This window comes from Myripristis murdjan, chromosome 8, assembly GCF_902150065.1.
Source record: "Myripristis murdjan chromosome 8, fMyrMur1.1, whole genome shotgun sequence".
Taxonomy (NCBI): domain Eukaryota; kingdom Metazoa; phylum Chordata; class Actinopteri; order Holocentriformes; family Holocentridae; genus Myripristis; species Myripristis murdjan.
The window spans coordinates 27,949,258-27,967,725 of NC_043987.1; the positions used below are offsets into that span (position 1 = coordinate 27,949,258).

Here is an 18,468-nt window from a genome sequence, read left to right on the forward strand (position 1 = left end):
GTCACCCAATCTACAATGAATCACTCCATTCAATGGGAAGAAATTACTCAAAAATCCCCTCATTCAATGCGGCGGAATTGTGCAATTTTTGCAACAATTACAGGAATTACTCCAAAATCCCCATCGAATGGAAACGGGTTTCTATTGGCTGTCCTCTGGGGGCCCCCGGCCACCGCCTCCAGACCCAAATTGCATGAATTGCTCCCAAAACCCCATTGAATGACAATATTGAAATATTAATTTTTAGCCCTCGTTGCCATAGCAACCTCACTCCCTCATCTGAAAGAGGGGGCGGGGCGCCCGTTAGAACAGCCAATGGGGAAGCGTTGCCCACACACACACACACACACACACAGGAACAGCTCGCCTGGCTACCTGTCTTCACCGCCGGCAGTTCTAAATCACTGCGAGCGGCGCCCTCCCACACCCTAACAGAGTGCCGATCCACAATCTTGTGCTCCAACAACGAAATGCAGCCTCTGCTTGTCTTTTATTGTCCATCTCTCCCGCACCCACAATCAGTCACACCTGAATCAGTTTAGTCATTAGGGAGTCCCGGCTGTTGACGTCACTAGCCACTGCGTCCACAGCTTGCTCTCACCACAGTTTTTTACTATGTGCCACCCCCTCAAAATCACAAGAGGGGCCACCTTGGACAAAGCAAATTTTTAAGCAACAGATGGTTAAACACTGAGCAGTAAAGCCTTTTTTTTTTTTAACTAACTGCTTTGATGAGAAGCTCATTCATGCTTTTATTTACAGTAGACCAGATTACCATTTACCACCAATTTTAATGTTATTGAGAGAGAGGAATGGTGTGACCTTGGCAATATTTCTGCACTGGACAAAACAGCCTTTTACAACGGAGTTGATGTGCTTGTCAAGTTTTGTCACTCACAATTAGTCAATAGTGTCAATATTTTCGAAATTGACACCTAGATTGGCAAATGGTTATAAGTTAGGTGCCCAGCTATATCCCTGGAGGGGTTGAGGGGATCCATATAAAAGCACTTCGGTCTTACTGTCATTTAGCTGGAGAAAGTTTTTTTTTTAATCCATCCTGGACACAATCAAGAAGGGACCTAAGTGATTTCGTGTTGTTATGACCAGCTTCTGAGGGGAGGCACAGCTGAGTGTCATCTGCATAGCAATGGTATGAGATATTGTATTTTTGGAATATGGAACCTAGTGAGAGCATGTAAAGGGCAAATAAGATGGGACCTAAAATGGAGCCTTTTAGTACTCCACAGTTACACTTACACTTAAGCTGTAATGTAATATTTAGTAACTTCAGTTTGCAGGTAATATTTCGTAGTGTTTGTATGTTTTTGTTAATGCTTGTTAGTGTTGAATGTTTGTGACTGTTCCTGTGACAGTTCCTTACGATAGAGTGCAGTCTGTGGATGTGTGTAGCGGCCCTGGCAACTGACACCACCCTACCACCAGTCGGAGTATTCGGTGAGTGAGTCAATCCTGAGTTCCAGGTAGAAACATGGATTTCATATTAATTTGTTCTTAAATTAGCAGCATTAACATTACAAACCATAAGCTTACTGCTTTATCCTACTGTTGGCAATGAACGACTTTGACGCTGGTCCCAAAAAGTTCAACACACTCAGTGGCATGAAGGCAAAGCCTCACCGCACACACAACTAGCAACACTGGCATTACGTAGCTAGCTTTCCGAGATAGATGGAGGGGAACACAGGACTTTCCAAGTTCCCGGTTGCTTCTATATTTATCACGCAGGTGGATTGCAATCCGAGAGTGAATTTTACAGTAAACATTATTACATTAACCTTCATTGTCACTGGGTTACACATTCACAAGTTTCAGAAAGGCAAACGTCTTCATGGCCTTGTGTACTCATGTACATACAGTATGTGCTGAATGTCTTCCTGTCTACCTCTTGTTAACCTCTAAAAGCATTGTAATCTGAAGGATTTTTGTTTTTCTGAAGAATAACAGCTACAGATTGACCTGGTGGACCTGCTGTGCCATGCCGTCTGGATCAGAGTACCCCATGTTGGCGTAAGGAACACACTTTTTATTCACATGGCAGTCTAATTTGGTTTAAATCGGATTTGAGGTGTATAAACAGAATGAAACATATTTGCATATTATTATAGAGGCTGCAGTTTGCAGTTTGCCTGCTGGGAAAACAGGTCAGTGGATGATGCAGTCAGCATGGGACTGTGCAATGACTGCCCAGGGACATGTGCTAGGATCTTGTTTGTGGACTTCAGCTCGGCATTCAACACTATCACCCCAGAATCCTCTCCTCCAAACTCCCACAACTCACTGTATCCCACACCATCTGTCAGTGGATCACCAGCCTCCTGACAGGTAGAAAACAGCAGGTGAGGCTGTGGGAGATCACTTCTGGTGTGCAGACAGCCAGCACTGGTGTTCTCCTGGGATGTGTCCTCTCCCCATTGCTCTTCTGCCATTACACCAAGAACTGCACCTCCGGGGACCCAGCTGTTACACTTGCGAAGTTTGCGGATGACACTACAGGCACTGGACTCATCCAAGTTGGTGACAAGTCTGCATATTGGTGAGAGGCTGAATAGATGGTGCACTGGTATAGTCAAAACAACTTGGTGCTGAACATGCTCAAGACTGGGGAGACGATAGCACTGCTGCCGCTCATAATGTCCAACAACCCTGTCCAACATACTTGGACAGGGACCCTCTGGCAAACACTACAGAGCAATGTGCACCAAAACCAGAAAAAAAAGAAAAAAAAAGATCTTTTTCTTCCCACAGGCAATCTCTCTCATGAGCAGTTAACAGCATAGTGCAATAATGGACACTTGTTATAAAAACTTATGTAATTGCATCGTGCTGCATGTTTCTGTATTGTGTTGCATTGTCTGAATCTTCCAGCACATTTTCATAATGCCATTTGATCAAATTGATGTGGTTTTCTTAATTTGGTTGTTTTTTTGTCTGAATTTGCAGTGTTGTCAAATTTATTTATTTCTTTATTTTTATTTTTATTTTTTTTTAATTTGCTTGGGTTTTGTCTGCTTTCATGTGTTTTCTTAAGTTGAAGTGTTTTGAACTCTCAAGGCCACTGTACTGATAGAACAATTTGACTTTGACAGGACCACAGCTTGTTTATTTTCCTCTCTCACTATGCTACTCCTACCAGATAGAAAGACAAGGAGGCCTGGAAAAGGAAGGAGGAAAATGAATGAAACTAAGAGGCAAAGTGAGCAGAACCAGAAAAAAAGATCAACGGATCAATGCCTTTTCTCTTTGAAATTTACCTTGCAAGCTGCCTGTACTGTACTCGAGATGCGGAAGGTGAAAGATATTGTGTGTTTGTGTCAGGGCTGCCCCTGGACAAATTGCAGTAATGTGTGCGGTGGGATGTCAGATTACAGGTCTCTTTTTTTCTCTCCTCCTGGCTTGGGCTGATTTGGTACTCTAGCCTCGCGGGCGATGCGCGCGCCATGCCTGCGGGCAAAACGAGGCCCCCCATGGATCGTGAGGCTAGGCTATACGCAGCTGCGTGTTCTGCGTGTTGTTATATAGGCTACATGTTTTAAAAGGATATGATGTTTTGTTGAGTCTGACTACACAACATGATTTCACCAAAATATGAGACAGAATATCAGCTAGAAAACATGATTTTACTGGTTATCTTTGTGATTACATTTTAACAGCATAATTTGTCATAAGATATATACAGACATGTGGCGCCACAAGGCCTATTTTGAGCTGCTTATTTCTTGGACTGAGAAAACTGTGACAAACATCTTCTAAGATTGTGGTGGCAACTCAGTGTCCCAGATGAACTTCAGTCCCATATCACCCAGTCGCTCCTGAAGGATCTGATCAAACCTCTCACTCTGGGCCACAGTAAAGGTGTTCTTCCAGTCACCAATCTTACCTAGGGAAAAAAAAAAAATAATAATAATAATAATAAATAAATTATATATATATATATATATATATATATATATATATATATATATATATACAGTACAGGCCAAAAGTTTGGACACACCTTCTCATTCAATGCGTTTTCTTTATTTTCATGACTATTTACATTGTAGATTCTAACTGAAGGAATCAAAACTATGAATGAACACATGTGGAGTTATGTACTTAACAAAAAAAGGTGAAATAACTGAAAACATGTTTTATATTCTGGTTTCTTCAAAATAGCCACCCTTTGCTCTGATTACTGCTTTGCACACTCTTGGCATTCTCTCGATGAACTTCAAGAGGTAGTCACCTGAAATGGTTTTCCAACAGTTGGTTGGAAAACCATTCACAGTGGTTCCCACTGTGAAGCATGGAGGAGGAGGTGTGATGGTGTGGGGGTGTTTTGCTGGTGACACTGTTGGGGATTGATTCAAAATTGAAGGCACACTGAACCAGCATGGCTACCACAGCATCCTGCAGCGACATGCCATCCCATCCGGTTTGCGTTTAGTTGGACCATCATTTATTTTTCAACAGGACAATGAGCCCAAACACACCTCCAGGCTGTGTAAGGGCTATTTGACCAAGAAGGAGAGTGATGGAGTGCTGCGGCAGATGACCTGGCCTCCACAGTCACCGGACCTGAACCCAGTCGAGATGGTTTGGGGTGAGCTGGATCGCAAAGTGAAGGCAAAGGGGCCAACAAGTGCTAAACACCTCTGGGAACTCCTTCAAAACTGTTGGAAAACCATTTCAGGTGACTACCTCTTGAAGCTCATGGAGGGAATGCCAAGAGTGTGCAAAGCAGTAATCAGAGCAAAGGGTGGCTATTTTGAAGAAACTAGAATATAAAACATGTTTTCAGATATTTCACCTTTTTTTGTTAAGTACATAACTCCACGTGTTCATTCATAGTTTTGATTCCTTTAGTGAGAATCTACAATGTAAATAGTCATGAAAATAAAGAAAACACATTGAATGAGAAGGTGTGTCCAAACTTTTGGCCTGTACTGTATATATATATATATATATATATATATATATATATATGCTGCTGTCTGTTTACATAAACCTGAACAGGATCTGTAGTTCAGATGATAAATTACCTTTGCGCAAGAACTGTCCTTTGAGTATTTCCTCTGGCATGAACTCATAATTGGCCTTCGGGTCATTCTTCATGTTCTGGAAAGTAGTTTTCTCAACAATTTGATCAATGACTACCTGATTGAGATTTTTGCCAAGGAAGCTGCAGATCTTTATTATTGCTGCCTTCAGATCCTAAAAGAGAAACAAAATCAAACAGAGAAATAAAATCCAACAGAGCAGAGAAAGGAAGCTTTGAACATTGATAAAGAAATTACTTGTGTTAGGCATAACCTAATTGGTAAGAGAACTGGAGCTTAGTGACATCTGATATTGGCATTGAGGTAACCAAATTGGGGAGAGTGAGGCAGCAGGTTTCACAATAAAAGTATTTATTCCTTCCTTTAATGACAACATGTGTTGTTTTTGATGCACTTTACAGGCATAAGGGGACAATCTTGCTGGAGGCAGAGCAAAAAGAGCAATGCTCTAGACAGATTAATTTCATCTGTGTGCAGTTAACTCTGAATTGAAGGGGTGGTACCCTGCATTCCAAATCACATACTTCTACTTTTTACTTTTAGTATGTACTGCAGCTGCCTTACAAAGTATGTAGTGTAGTATGCAATATGCATGCATATGCATACTATTGGGCCACACTACATACGTCATCTCTGACCTCCGACCCTCTTGCTCACTTCTGCCGCCGTCCGTAGCGCCACATTTGAATGTTGTTGTCAAAATGCCAGTGCTGTTTCATACTGCGCTGTCGTCTGTCATACACTATATTACCAAAAGTATTCGCTCACCCATTCAAATGATCAGAATCAGGTGTCCTAATCACTTGGCCTGGCCACAGGTGTATAAAATCAAGCACTCAGGCATGCAGACTGTGAAACAAGACATTTGTGAAAGAATGGGCCGCTCTCAGGAGCTCAGTGAATTCCAGCGTGGAACTGTCATAGGATGCCACCTGTGCAACAAATCCAGTCGTGAAATTTCCTCGCTCCTAAATATTCCACAGTCAACTGTCAGCTCTATTATAACAAAATGGAAGCGTTTGGGAACAACAGCAACTCAGCCACGAAGTGGTAGGCCACGTAAAGTGACGGAGAGGGGTCAGCGGTTACTGAAGCGCATAGTGCAAAGAGGTCGCCGACTTTCTGCACAGTCAATTGCTACAGAGCTACAAACTTCATGTGACCTTCAGATTAGCCCAAGTACAGTACGCAGAGAGCTTCATGGAATGGGTTTCCATGGCCGAGCAGCTGCATCCAAGCCACACATCACCAAGTGCAATGCAAAGCGTCGGATGCAATGGTGTAAAGCACGCCGCCACTGGCCTCTAGAGCAGTGGAGACGCGTTCTCTGGAGTGATGAATCACGCTTTTCCATCTGGCAATCTGATGGACGAGTCTGGGTTTGGAGGTTGCCAGGAGAACGGTACATTTCAGACTGCATTGTGCCGACTGTGAAATTTGGTGGAGGAGGAATTATGGTGTGGGGTTGTTTTTCAGGAGCTGGGCTTGGCCCCTTAGTTCCAGTGAAAGGAACTTTGAATGCTTCAGGATACCAAAACATTTTGGACAATTCCATGCTCCCAACCTTGTGGGAACAGTTTGGAGCGGGCCCCTTCCTCTTCCAACATGACTGTGCACCAGTGCACAAAGCAAGGTCCATAAAGACATGGATGACAGAGTCTGGTGTGGATGAACTTGACTGGCCTGCACAGAGTCCTGACCTGAACCCGATAGAACACCTTTGGGATGAATTAGAGCGGAGACTGAGAGCCAGGCCTTCTCGACCAACATCAGTGTGTGACCTCACCAATGCGCTTTTGGAAGAATGGTCAAAAATTCCTATAAACACTCTCCTCAACCTTGTGGACAGTCTTCCCAGAAGAGTTGAAGCTGTAATAGCTGCAAAAGGTGGACCGACATCATATTGAACTCTATGGGTTAGGAATGGGATGGCACTTCAGTTCATAGTATGAGTAAAGGCAGGTGAGCAAATACTTTTGGTAATATAGTGTATTTCTTATCTTCTGTCTTCCTGTTGCTTCTGCTGTCACTGAGCGAGGTGAGTGCGATAAGTGTGTCGTGTTGTCTTCTGTATGTCGACGTGGCTTGTGCACGCAGCTCAGTCAGTGCGATGTAACGTCCACTGCGCAAAGGATTGTGGGTCAGAATGGCCAGAGAAGTATGCTGAAATGCATACTGCGAAATCTGACCGATGTAGTAGAACATCCTGGTACTCTTGGCATACTGCATCTGACACACTATGTATTGGGACATACTAATTATTTTTTTCCCCCTACTAAATAGTATGGTAGTATGAGTATTGGAACGTAGGGGTACTGATTGCTCCTCCCAGAGCTCAACAATGTCATGAGACATGAAAGACTTCAACTTTTTTGATGGTTAATGTTGATGAACATGATTCACTTTATGCAAAGCATCAAATGGATTTGAAATGTATTTCTCTTCCAGACTCTTCACCATTCTCAGCTAAATGGTCCCAGAAAATCTCCAGGTAAAACCATGAGCCCTGCAGAGCTAAATCTTACCAAAACCATTTCCTCATATGTCAGGAAAAGGATGTTGTACTGGTCTCTCTTAGTATGCCACTCCCTGATGTGATCAAACCAGGATGATCCACCAACTGTTTAATGACATGAAATCCATGGTCTTGGTTAAATATTCACCTCAAATCATATATTTTATTGGATATTTTATGAACCACAACAAGTAAATGAAGGTGAATGAGGACATATTGCCATAGTGGTAAAAGGCCACAGACCTCAGATGAAAAAATTCTTGCTTTGTTCACCTATTTGAACATCAGAGTACTCTTCCTCACTTTCAGCATCCCTGGTAACTAGTATGTATTTTTATTGACTCACCGTTCCCTGCCAGATATTGCTCCAGAAAGTCCTCAAAGCTCTTGGGCGTCTCCCAGTGGGCAAAGATATTGCAGAAATGGTAATAGGACACAATATTGTCCTTTGGGTTTCGCATCACATAGATAATCTGCCATGAAAAAAGAAAAAAAAAATCGGATACCAAACTGTAATCAATTTGTTAGCGGTTTAACATTGTCTCAATTTTGAACAAAGTAGAATATGAGTTTTACTCCTCTTAACTGAGTCTTTTGGCATTCAAGTGATCTGAAAAGCAGCAATGATTTCAATTTAAAAAAAAAAAAAAAAAAAAATCACCATTTAGAGTTGGTACAAAATGCTCTTCCCTACATATCTATTGTGCATTTTGATGAACTAAATTGTTCCAATTTAATAGTCAGTCAGTTGCTCAGTCTGTTACCTTTGCCCTCTTATTCTTCAGGCCTGGAGGCATGAGGGTGGGTGTCAGATGAGATGCCAAAAGCCGAGGAGAAGGTCGTAGAGAGTAATCTTCATTACCCCCTTTGTACTCCAGCCATGGCATTTGCTCAAAGTTGTTGGGATAAGCAGGAAGACCAGTGTCTTGCTCCAAGATGGAGATGATGATGTTCTGAGTCCATACGGTGCCTGTGTGTAAAAAGCTCACAGACATGTGAATATGGCTCCTACCTTATTATGACAGTGCATCGAGTTAAGAAAGACTGATAAAAATTGTAGGAGTCTCATCTAAAAATTGCACTAAGTTTCTGAGAAGTCATTGTACTTACCTGACTTTGGATATGTGACCAGGAATATGTCACTGTCACGGATCTCAAAGGTCTGGAGTGAATCAATGTACTCTGCAGTGGTGTGTCCCTTGGTAAAGTTGTAGTTCTTATACTTGAACAGGTACTGATCAACACTGAGCTGTTCCATTCTGACTCAATCAGGGAGATCCAAGCTTACTGCCACAGAGTCACAGCCTATATGACCGTGCCTGGCGAAGAGGAGCAGAGATCACAAAGTGGTTGGACTTTGACAGGGTACATCCCATTTGTTTATCCTATGTCTTGTTTCCTTTCTTTCCTCATAACCTTGTCTACTACCAGATAGGAGGATTAGAAGGGAAATAAACTGAAGGGAGGAAAGTGAATGAGAGGAGGAGGGAAAGTGATCACAACTGGAAGTCCATATTGGTGAAGTGACCTGATCACAAATTTTCAGTCTTATAGCCAAGGTCCAGGGTTCTCTTTGCTATTCAAGTTGATCAGTCGAAACAGTCAGAAGTTTTCATGCTTGGAGATAAAGGTTATAAAAGTTCATAGTCAGTGGTGCAGCAGGTGGCCACAAAAGTTGTACAGTCAACAAAGGCCAAGCACAAAATAACCTGCCCCTTAAGATGTACAAAGCATTATGAAAGACATTATGGTGTATAAAAGCTTATAGCAATGAGTTCCAATTTCTCAGAGAAAAGGAAAGTTTTAAACACAAACAAATACACAGTTTGAAATTACACTTGTAGGCCATTCCATTGAGCAATTTGCTACTTGTCCTTACTTGACCCTCTTACTTTTCCTCTAGCACCATCCTCAGGCCAAACATATGAATTGCACATCATGTATCTCTAAAATAAATGTAATTGTCAAGTAGTTTGCAAACCATTCCCTGGCCTTCCAAGAAATGAACCTCTCAATATTTGTAACCGTGAGACCTTCAGTAACATCTTAAAGAAAAAACAATTTATTAAAAGTACATTAACAGAAGTCAAAAAATATTTAACAAGAATAAATAAGGGACAGTGGAAACAAAACAACAACAACAAAAAAAATCATGACAGAAGCTCAATTTTCCCTGGATTTCTCAGACCTATCCAGCTGCACTAATCAAGACCATAGTGATCAGGGATAACCGGTATCACAACGCTGGTCATCAACTTGCTCATTTAATCCAGGGGTGTATTCAACGACGTTACGATACGTAACGTTGTGTGACGTCTCACTGAATGATATGTTTGGTTGTAACGTTTTGTAACAGATATAGTTTTCCTCCATTTTGTGGGTGTGTCAGAGGTGTTATCCAATCAGCATCAGCCTGTATTTAAGCCTCCGCGATTTAAAACGATAGTACTCCATTATGGCTTCCAAGTCGCTATATCAGTGTAGCCAGTGGTTAAAATGTTACCCATCATTTGAAGAGGTAAAAGCACATGTACGTGGTAAGTATGATGATAGATCAGACATAAATTAGGTTTATTTACCAACAAGAGATAATTAAACACTCCTATGGAATAAGAAAACAAGATATGAATGCATTTAAGGAAGAATTAAGCCAAACTGATTGGAAAGATGTTTTACTCACAGCTGATATAGAGGCCTCTTGTGAGTCCTTTATAGGTACAATAAACAGAATTAAAGAAAAAAAAAAAAAACATAAAAAAAAACATTTAAAAATGGGCGCCGTAAGAGTAGCCTACCCTGGTTTAATGACCACCTGTGGGACTTGATGAAAAAATGTGATTTTGCTTTGAAAGTAGCACTGAAGTCTAAATCAATTAACAACAGACACATTTTTATAAGCCTTTGTAATAAAGTAGTGAATGAACTAAGGAAAGTTAAGGCAAACTTTTTTATGGACATTATCAAAGAAGGAAAAGGAAATAGTAAATTGATATGGAGGAACATAAGTAAACTAACAAAGAAAGACAGCAAGCAAAATCAGGGAAAGGGACATGAACTGAAAATTCAGGGAAATTTAACCAATGATCTTAATGAAATTGCCTCTGCATTTAATACTTATTTTTACTGCGTCAGTGCAGAATCTATCACACACATTTGGTGCAAGACCTAAAGACATAGCAGCACCAGACTTTACTAAATTGATTTTTAAGATAACTGAAGTCCCAGAAAGTAAAGTTTGTAAGATCCTAAACACTTTAAAGGCCTTGCCTCAAAGGCAAAAGATACATTTAAGTGGGATTCAACATTTCTACCCTCAGCACCCCCATTACTCATCTAGTTAATTTGTCTATAAAACAGTCAATTTTTCCAGCTGCATGGAAGGCTGCAGTTGTAGTTCCCATTTTTAAGGCAGGTGAACCAACTGATGTAGCCAACTATAGGCCCATCGGTATTTTGCCTGTGGCATCAAAGATCACAGAAAAAGTGGTAATTGAACAACTAACTGACTTTCTAAATTTTGGACAAGGCCTCCTTCATCCCATGCAATTCAGCTTCAGAAAAAAAACATTCAACCGAAAGGACTACCTGTTATTTTATTGAAAAAATCTAATCAAAACTAGACAGTGGCAGTGCTGTAGGAGTTGACTTCTTGGATCTTAAAAAAGCATGTGATACAGTAAACCATAATGTCCTTTCAGTGTTGTCAAATTTTAATTTTTCTGATGATGTAATGAAATAGATGGAATCCTATCTCACTATGAGAAGACAATGCACCAGAGTTGGGAATAAGATGTCATCATTCATTGACTGCTCTGTTGGTGTCACGCAGGGCTCAATTTTAGGCCCTTTATTATTTAGTTATTATAACATACAAGTCTAAAAAGTTGAGGTTGGCCACATCTAAAAAATGCCAAAGATACTCAGGGCCTCCAAACTGAACCTTTTAATGACATTAAAATGTATTTTCCAACAGTTTTGTGAAGATTTTCTTTTTTTTTTTAATACAAGAAAGATTGCTTTCTGTTGTGGCATATGGACTGGCAAATATGATTTAAAGTTTGATTTACATCACTAGACTAGGGATTGGCATTTTCAGTGATTTCAATATTCAAGTACTCGAATTACATTATCAACAAGTAATCAATTATTCTCAAATTAAATATTTTAATGTAAACAAATAATTATGGAAGGTCTGTACTTAACATCGGTTCTGCTAGTGTTTCCAGTCAGACATGGACATCCCCGACATGGCCTGTTGTTTACTAAAAACCAGCTTCTGGCTGTCAGAGACCATTATTACATCATAATAAACCATTTATGTGAATAAACGGCCAACACTGAAAACCAAATGTGTTTCCAAATGCAGTTATTGAACAACTGCAACAGGTCCGTCAATCACGTTGTTGTAACATTCAGCTGCCAGACGTCACAGTGGTATGGACTTCTGTTCTTTGTTGCTTCACACGTAGCTGTCAATCAACAGCCTAAATCATAAACACAAAGTTCAAATAAATCTAATGTTCTCCGCTCTGGTATCATCACATCGGCATGTGCTAACAGGGCTAGCAGTTAGCTGGTGTTAACAGGACTAGCAGAAGATGTGACATGAGGCTGTCTGTTAGCCGTCTCCACTGTCTTCTCCTTGTGCTTTAAGCGCATGTGGTTTAGCATCGAGCTGGTATTATACAAGTTTAACGCCACATATCTTACATTGCACGTTATCATCATCCTTTTTGTCAAAGTATTTCCAGACATCACTCTTCCTGGTCGCGGCTGGCCCCTCTGCCCGCTAGTGGTGCCCCTTCAGCAGATGGCGCCCTAGGCAACTGCCTATGCCACCTATGCCAAAAGCCGGCCCTGCATCCCTACATTAGACAGTTTAAAAAGAACAATAGTGAGGAAGGTTGCGATGGCCCAGGTGGGGAGGAGGGTTGAGGAGTTCCAGGATGGTCAAGTTGAGGAGGCTTCGCAAACTGTTTGATGGATTGGCAATAACTCTTCCCAGCTTGCTTCTTCTGTCGATACCTGCAAGAATCATAATACATCTATTTATTTATATATTAATAATATTCATCTGATATATGAATAACATATACTTATTTATAGTTTATTTACTCATATCTTTATTTACTGCAAGTCCTTGAATGCACTTTGTACTTGTGGCACTGATAAAGATAATTCAGGCTTATAGCGAATGCCTTTACTGACACAATTGACATACACTGACATTACTACCGTCATATACTTTCACAGTTATACCTTTCCTCTCTCTTTTCTAGTCTGTCCTATCTAGCTGCAGGATCTGCCCTGATCTCTACACAGAAACATGCACCTATCTCTTTACTGGAAAGAGACATCTGTAAAAATGCAAAATAATGTGTAAAATCTACAAAAATGTATTCCATATGTTAAAACTCATTTAAAACAATTGCACAAACTTCACAAATTATTAAAATAATTAAGAAAGAAATAGATAATTCAGTTTTAATCCTCTGTGTCATGTGGTAAAACAGCGTGTCATATGGTAAAACCGTTTGTCCACATGACATCTTTTGTTTGTCCGCATGACGGATTTCACCATTTTCATTCCTAATAGGCAGTTGCATGGCCACCTATTGCCTACACTGACCTTTACCTTGACCAGTAAACGTTAAAGTTTATGTGAAAATCAATATTTTTTAAATCTATAACTTTATCAACACTTTTTTGACATTTGACTGCATGGCACTCAAATCTGTGACACCTTGTATGACACCTGGAAGAGGTGATAATAACTTAAATATAGGAGCACATTTTTGAACTTACCTCCAACTCTGGTGATCTTTAAGGGTCCTCTGAGTGATGTCATCACAGGTCACATGACATGAGTCATATTTCTAAAGTTCAAAATGGCTTCCAATCTTTGTTTTACCGCATGACATTGAGGGAAATCTGTCTTTGCAGAACAAAGTGATTTAGATATTAATGAAATTTCTTAAAGATACTGTATATCCTATTACTACTTTGCAGAGCCTTTCTATACATTTTAAAAAATATGCCAAAGACAAAAGCTGATGATTTTTAAACATTTTTAATCATTTTAAAAGCAGTTGTCTTTTTGAAATTAAGTGACACCCGTTTTACCACATGACATTTACCACTTAAATGCTGTAAAAGTCTGCCAATTATGTATTTATCATGCAAACATGAATAACGTGGAGGGGAAATGATGATGTGAAATTAATGAAAATATACAATATTAAATTTATTTTATACAATTATGTAATAGACATTTCCCCTGGAATCGAAAATCAGTACGGCACGTCACTGACATTATACACCATAATGTCTTTCATAATGCTTTGTACTTCTTAAGGGGCTGGTCATTTTGTGCTTGGCCTTTGTTGACTGTTCAACCTTTGAGGCAACCTGCTGCACCACTGACTATGAACTTTTACAACCTTTCTCTCCAAGCATGAATACTTCTGACTGTTTCAACTGATCAGCTTGGATAGCAAAGTGGACCCTGGACCCTGGCTATAAGACTGGAAGTTTGTGATCGGGTTACTTCACCAATATGGACTCAGAGTTCTGCCAGTTGTGATCACTGTCCCTCCTCCTCTTATTTACTTTCCTCTCTTCAGTTTGTTTTCCCCCTAATCCTCCTATCTGGTAGTAGACAAGGTAGTGAGGAAGGAAAGGAAACAAGACATATGATAAACAAATGGGATGTACCTTGTCAAAGTCCAACCACTTTGTGATCTCTGCTCCTGTTTGCCAGGCACGGTCATATAGGCTGTGACTAGGTGGCAGTAAGCTTGGATCTCTCTGACTGAGTCAGAATGGAACAGCTCAGTGTTGATCAGTACCTGTTCAAGTATAAGAACTACAACTTTACCAAGGGACACACCACTGCAGAGTACATTGATTCACTCCAGACCTTTGAGATCCGTGACAGTGACATATTCCTGGTCACATATCCAAAGTCAGGTGAGTACAATGACTTCTTAGAAATTTAGTGCAATTTTTAGCTAAGACTCCTGCAGTTTTTATCAGTCTTTCATGACTCGATGCACTGTCATAATAATGTAGGGGCCATATTCAGATGGCTCTGAGCTTTTTACACACAGGCACCATATGGACTCAGAACATCATCATCTCCATCTTGGAGCATGACACTGGTCTTCCAGCTTATCCCAACAACATGGAGCAGATGCCGTGGCTGGAGTATGAAGGGGGTCGTGAAGATTACTCTCTACGACCTTCTCCTCGGCTTTTGGCCTCTCATATGACCCCCACTCTCATGCCTCCAGGCCTGAAGAATAAGAGGGCAAAGGTAACAGACTGAGCAACTGACTGTTTATTAAATTGGAACAATTCAGTTCATCAAAATGCACAATAGATATGTAGGGAAGAGCAATTTCTATCAGCTATAAAAGTTGATTTTTTTTTTTATTGAATCATGGCTGCTTGTTGGATCACTTGAATAGCATAAGACTGAATGTGCTGCATTGTGTACCTTGATACAACTTTTGTTATAATAACAAATAACAAATAGAACTGAATTGAATTGAATGCCAAAAGACTCCCTCAGTTCAGAGGAGTAAGACTCACATTCTACTTTGCTCAAAATTGAGGCAATGTTAAACTGCTAACAAACTGAATACAGTTTGGTATCCAATTTTCTTTTTTTTTCATGGCAGATTATCTATGTGATGCGAAACCCAAAGGACAATATTGTGTCCTATTACCATTTCTGCAATATCTTTTCCGACTGGGAGACCCCCAAGAGCTTTGAGGACTTTCTGGAGCAATATCTGGCAGGGAACGGTGAGTTAATAAAAAGATAAACTAATTACCAAGGATGCTAAAAGTGAAGATGGGTAATCTGATGTTCAGATAGGTGATTGAAAAAAGAACATGAATTCCATGTCATTAAACAGTTGCTGGATCATCCTGGTTTGATCACATCAGGGAGTGGCATTCTAAGAGAGACCAGTACAACATCCTTTTCCTGACATATGAAGAGATGGTTTTGGTAAGATTTAGTTCTGCAGGGCTCATGGTTTCCTCTGGTGATTTTCCGGGACCATTTAGCTGAGACTGGTGAAGAGTCCGGAACAAAAATACATTTCAAATCCATTTGATGCTTTGCATAAAGTGAATCATATTCATCAATATTAACCATGAAAAAAGTAATTTCTTCATCAATGGTCAAAGCTTCCTTTCTCTGCTCTGTTCTCTGTTTGATTTTGTTTACTTGCTTGAATTTGTTTCTCTTTTAGGATCTGAAGGCAGCAATAATTAAGCTCTGCAAATTCTTAGGGAGCAACCTCAGCGAGGCAGTGATTGATCAAATCGTTGAGAAAACTACTTTCAAGAGCATGAAGAATGACCCAAAAGCCAATTATCAGTTCCTGCCAGAGGGAATGCTCAAAGGACAATTCCTGCGCAAAGGTAATTTATCATCTGAACTGCAGATCCTGTTTTGGTTCATGTAAACAGACAGCAGGAATATAATTTTTTTTTTTTTTTTCAGGTAAGATCGGTGACTGGAAGAACACCTTTACTGTGGCCCAGAGTGAGAGGTTTGATCAGATCCTTCAGGAGCGACTGGGTGATATGGGACTGAAGTTCATCTGGGACACTGAGCTGCCACCACAACCTTAGTAGATGTTTGTCACAGTTTTCTCAATTGAAGAATAAGCAGCTCAAACATTCATGGGCTTTCTAACGCCACATGTCTGTATATGTCTGATGACAAATTATGCTGTCGATGTGTAATCACAAAGATAACCAGTAAAAATGTTTTCTAGCTGATATGCGCCATCATATTTGGGAGAAATGAGAAATGAGAAACCAAGAGCACAGAACACTAACACTAACACAAATAGATTGTGAGAATGAACTAACTGCTAGTTAGTAGTTGCTTTACCATGTTACTACTCTTATAAAGTAATGATAATCAAACATAACTTTCAGAGTACTTCTGTAGTTACCTGCAATAAAGTGTGCTTTTCAGATTTCTATTTTGATGTTGTGATCACCACTGGTGAGAAAGACATCTTTACTGATTGCACTATCAACTCAGACAGAGACTGACCAAACGTTTTCTATTTTTTTTTTTTTTTTTTACAGGAAATACACAAGTAACAAGTAGTTCTGAATGTAGATAACAAGCTTTGAATTTATGTATTCTTGCTTCTTTGGAAAATACACCAAACTAACATGGAGTAAATACTATGGGGTTCAAGTTTCTTCTTCTGGTACACCAGCAGTAACAGCAACACAGGAGCATGGCTGACACTGGCCTTGTATTTGGTCAAATTCCCAGAGAAGGGCAGCAAAGGGAAAATTTCAGGGCTAGGCCTAGTAAGTCTCTAGGGGTTGTCCATGAGCCTGCTCAGTGTGAGGTGAGGAACGTTCTAGGGACAGATGGAAAGTTTGATCCTGTCAGAAAATGTCACTCACTCAAGGGACACTGGAAAAGGGAGTGTCCAATAAGTAGGAGTGGTCAACAATCAGCTGATTCCACTGTATATGTGAAGTGGGTTGGTTTAACGTCTTCTGCACCAAGCACTGGTCTGTCTGAATCTGATGTTCTTCCCTTGAAAGCAGGTCCATCTAAAGGCATAGATGAAATATATGTGATTATAGTTCAGATGGCTTTGTGTCTTTGGATGGAAGGGTGAAGATACCGTGAAAGGAGAAGGAAAGGGAGAAAGCCATCTTGGAGCCACCCAGTTTATAAAGGCTCCAAACAGGTGTCACCAATCCCTTAATGAGACAGGAGGGGCCAGACCATCAGGGAGGAACCTTTTAAGAAAGGAAGCAGAGGCGGGCCAACAGATATACCAGCCTACAGCCTAAAGCCCATGCACCACCTTTGGGAGCCCAAAGTTAGTTAAAAAGGAATTCAATGCTTTCAGTACTGGCTTGGTTTTAATGGAATGCAAAGGGAATGCAGCATGATAGCTGGTACTCTTATAAATCACAGTCAACAGGTATTCACTCCCAGCCTCCCTCTTTGGAAGTGGACCTGCACAGTCAAGCAGCAGATATTCAAATGGCTTCTTCACCACTGGAATTGGGTGCAACAGAGCTGGTTTAATCTGTTGGTTGGCTTTCCAGTATATTGACATGTTTTGCAAGTTTTACTGTACATTGCCACATCCCTTTAGATCAGGCTAGAAGAAATGGAAAAGCACGTTGTCATAAGTTTTCTTCACATCTAGTTGGCCTGCCACTCCATCACGTGATGAGCTCAACACAAGGTTCCTAAATTTTAAGGGCACTGAGACTTGGACAATACTGTCCACATGCACACTGTTCACCACACAAGCCCACTTCCTTAACAACAAGCCATCATTCAGAGAGTAGCCACTAGGAACACCCTTGAGCTCCTTTTCTGGACAGACCAAGCCAAACACTGATTTCACTGTGGGATCTACAGCTTGTGCTTTAAAGGCCCCATGGCATAAAAAATGCAATTTTTGTTGTTTTTTCGTAATAGGGAATGTCTCAGGGCCACATAAATACTGTCCCATTCATTAATCCTGTGATAAATAGAGAAATGCACAAAGCCCGTCTTTTGAAACTCTCCCTTTAAAACGCACGGACAGCACTTCCTCCTTTTTGTGACGTCACACATAAGGCTACTCCGCCCACTAGCCGGACCGCCTCCGCTTCCCAGGTAACAAGCTAACAAGTTAGCGACATGTCAAAGAAATGTTGTTGTACCATAGACAGATGCAAAGAGACTCATGTTTCTCTGCACACTCTTCCAAAAGAAACACGTTACAGACCAGTGGCTGATGTTAATTTTTTCCTGGGTTCCGCAGGAGTTTAGTCGAGATTTGCTCGTCTGTTCGGCTTATTTCAGCACCGACTGTTTCATCAACCTGACACAAT

The 18,468-nt window shown here is 40.6% G+C and overlaps 2 protein-coding genes across 2 annotated transcripts; one reads left to right on the forward strand and one right to left on the reverse strand.

The window, feature by feature from the left end:
* Window positions 1–3,770: 3,770 nt before the first annotated feature.
* LOC115363665 (amine sulfotransferase-like) lies at window positions 3,771–8,836 on the reverse strand. Its single transcript, XM_030057941.1, has 6 exons — window positions 8,689–8,836; window positions 8,343–8,548; window positions 7,925–8,051; window positions 7,589–7,683; window positions 5,046–5,217; window positions 3,771–3,901 (listed from the first exon to the last, which is right to left on the reverse strand). The coding sequence occupies exons 1-6, from the start codon at window positions 8,834–8,836 to the stop codon at window positions 3,771–3,773; spliced, it is 879 nt and encodes a 292-aa protein (XP_029913801.1).
* Window positions 8,837–14,399: 5,563 nt separating this feature from the next.
* Window positions 14,400–16,227, forward strand: LOC115363666 (amine sulfotransferase-like). Its single transcript, XM_030057943.1, has 6 exons — window positions 14,400–14,547; window positions 14,688–14,893; window positions 15,261–15,387; window positions 15,501–15,595; window positions 15,843–16,014; window positions 16,097–16,227. The coding sequence occupies exons 1-6, from the start codon at window positions 14,400–14,402 to the stop codon at window positions 16,225–16,227; spliced, it is 879 nt and encodes a 292-aa protein (XP_029913803.1).
* The last annotated feature ends 2,241 nt before the right edge of the window (window positions 16,228–18,468 follow it).

Coding starts and splice junctions, on each gene's coding strand:
- LOC115363666 (XM_030057943.1), top strand. CDS start 14,400: ATGGAACAGCTCAGTGTTGATCAGTACCTGTTCAAGTATAAGAACTAC. Junction 15,388..15,500: donor GCAATATCTGGCAGGGAACG/GTGAGTTAATAA, acceptor GTCATTAAACAG/TTGCTGGATCATCCTGGTTT. Junction 16,015..16,096: donor AGGACAATTCCTGCGCAAAG/GTAATTTATCAT, acceptor TTTTTTTTTCAG/GTAAGATCGGTGACTGGAAG.
- LOC115363665 (XM_030057941.1), bottom strand. CDS start 8,836: ATGGAACAGCTCAGTGTTGATCAGTACCTGTTCAAGTATAAGAACTAC. Junction 8,052..8,342: donor TGAAGAATAAGAGGGCAAAG/GTAACAGACTGA, acceptor TTTTCATGGCAG/ATTATCTATGTGATGCGAAA. Junction 3,902..5,045: donor AGGACAGTTCTTGCGCAAAG/GTAATTTATCAT, acceptor TTTTTTCCCTAG/GTAAGATTGGTGACTGGAAG.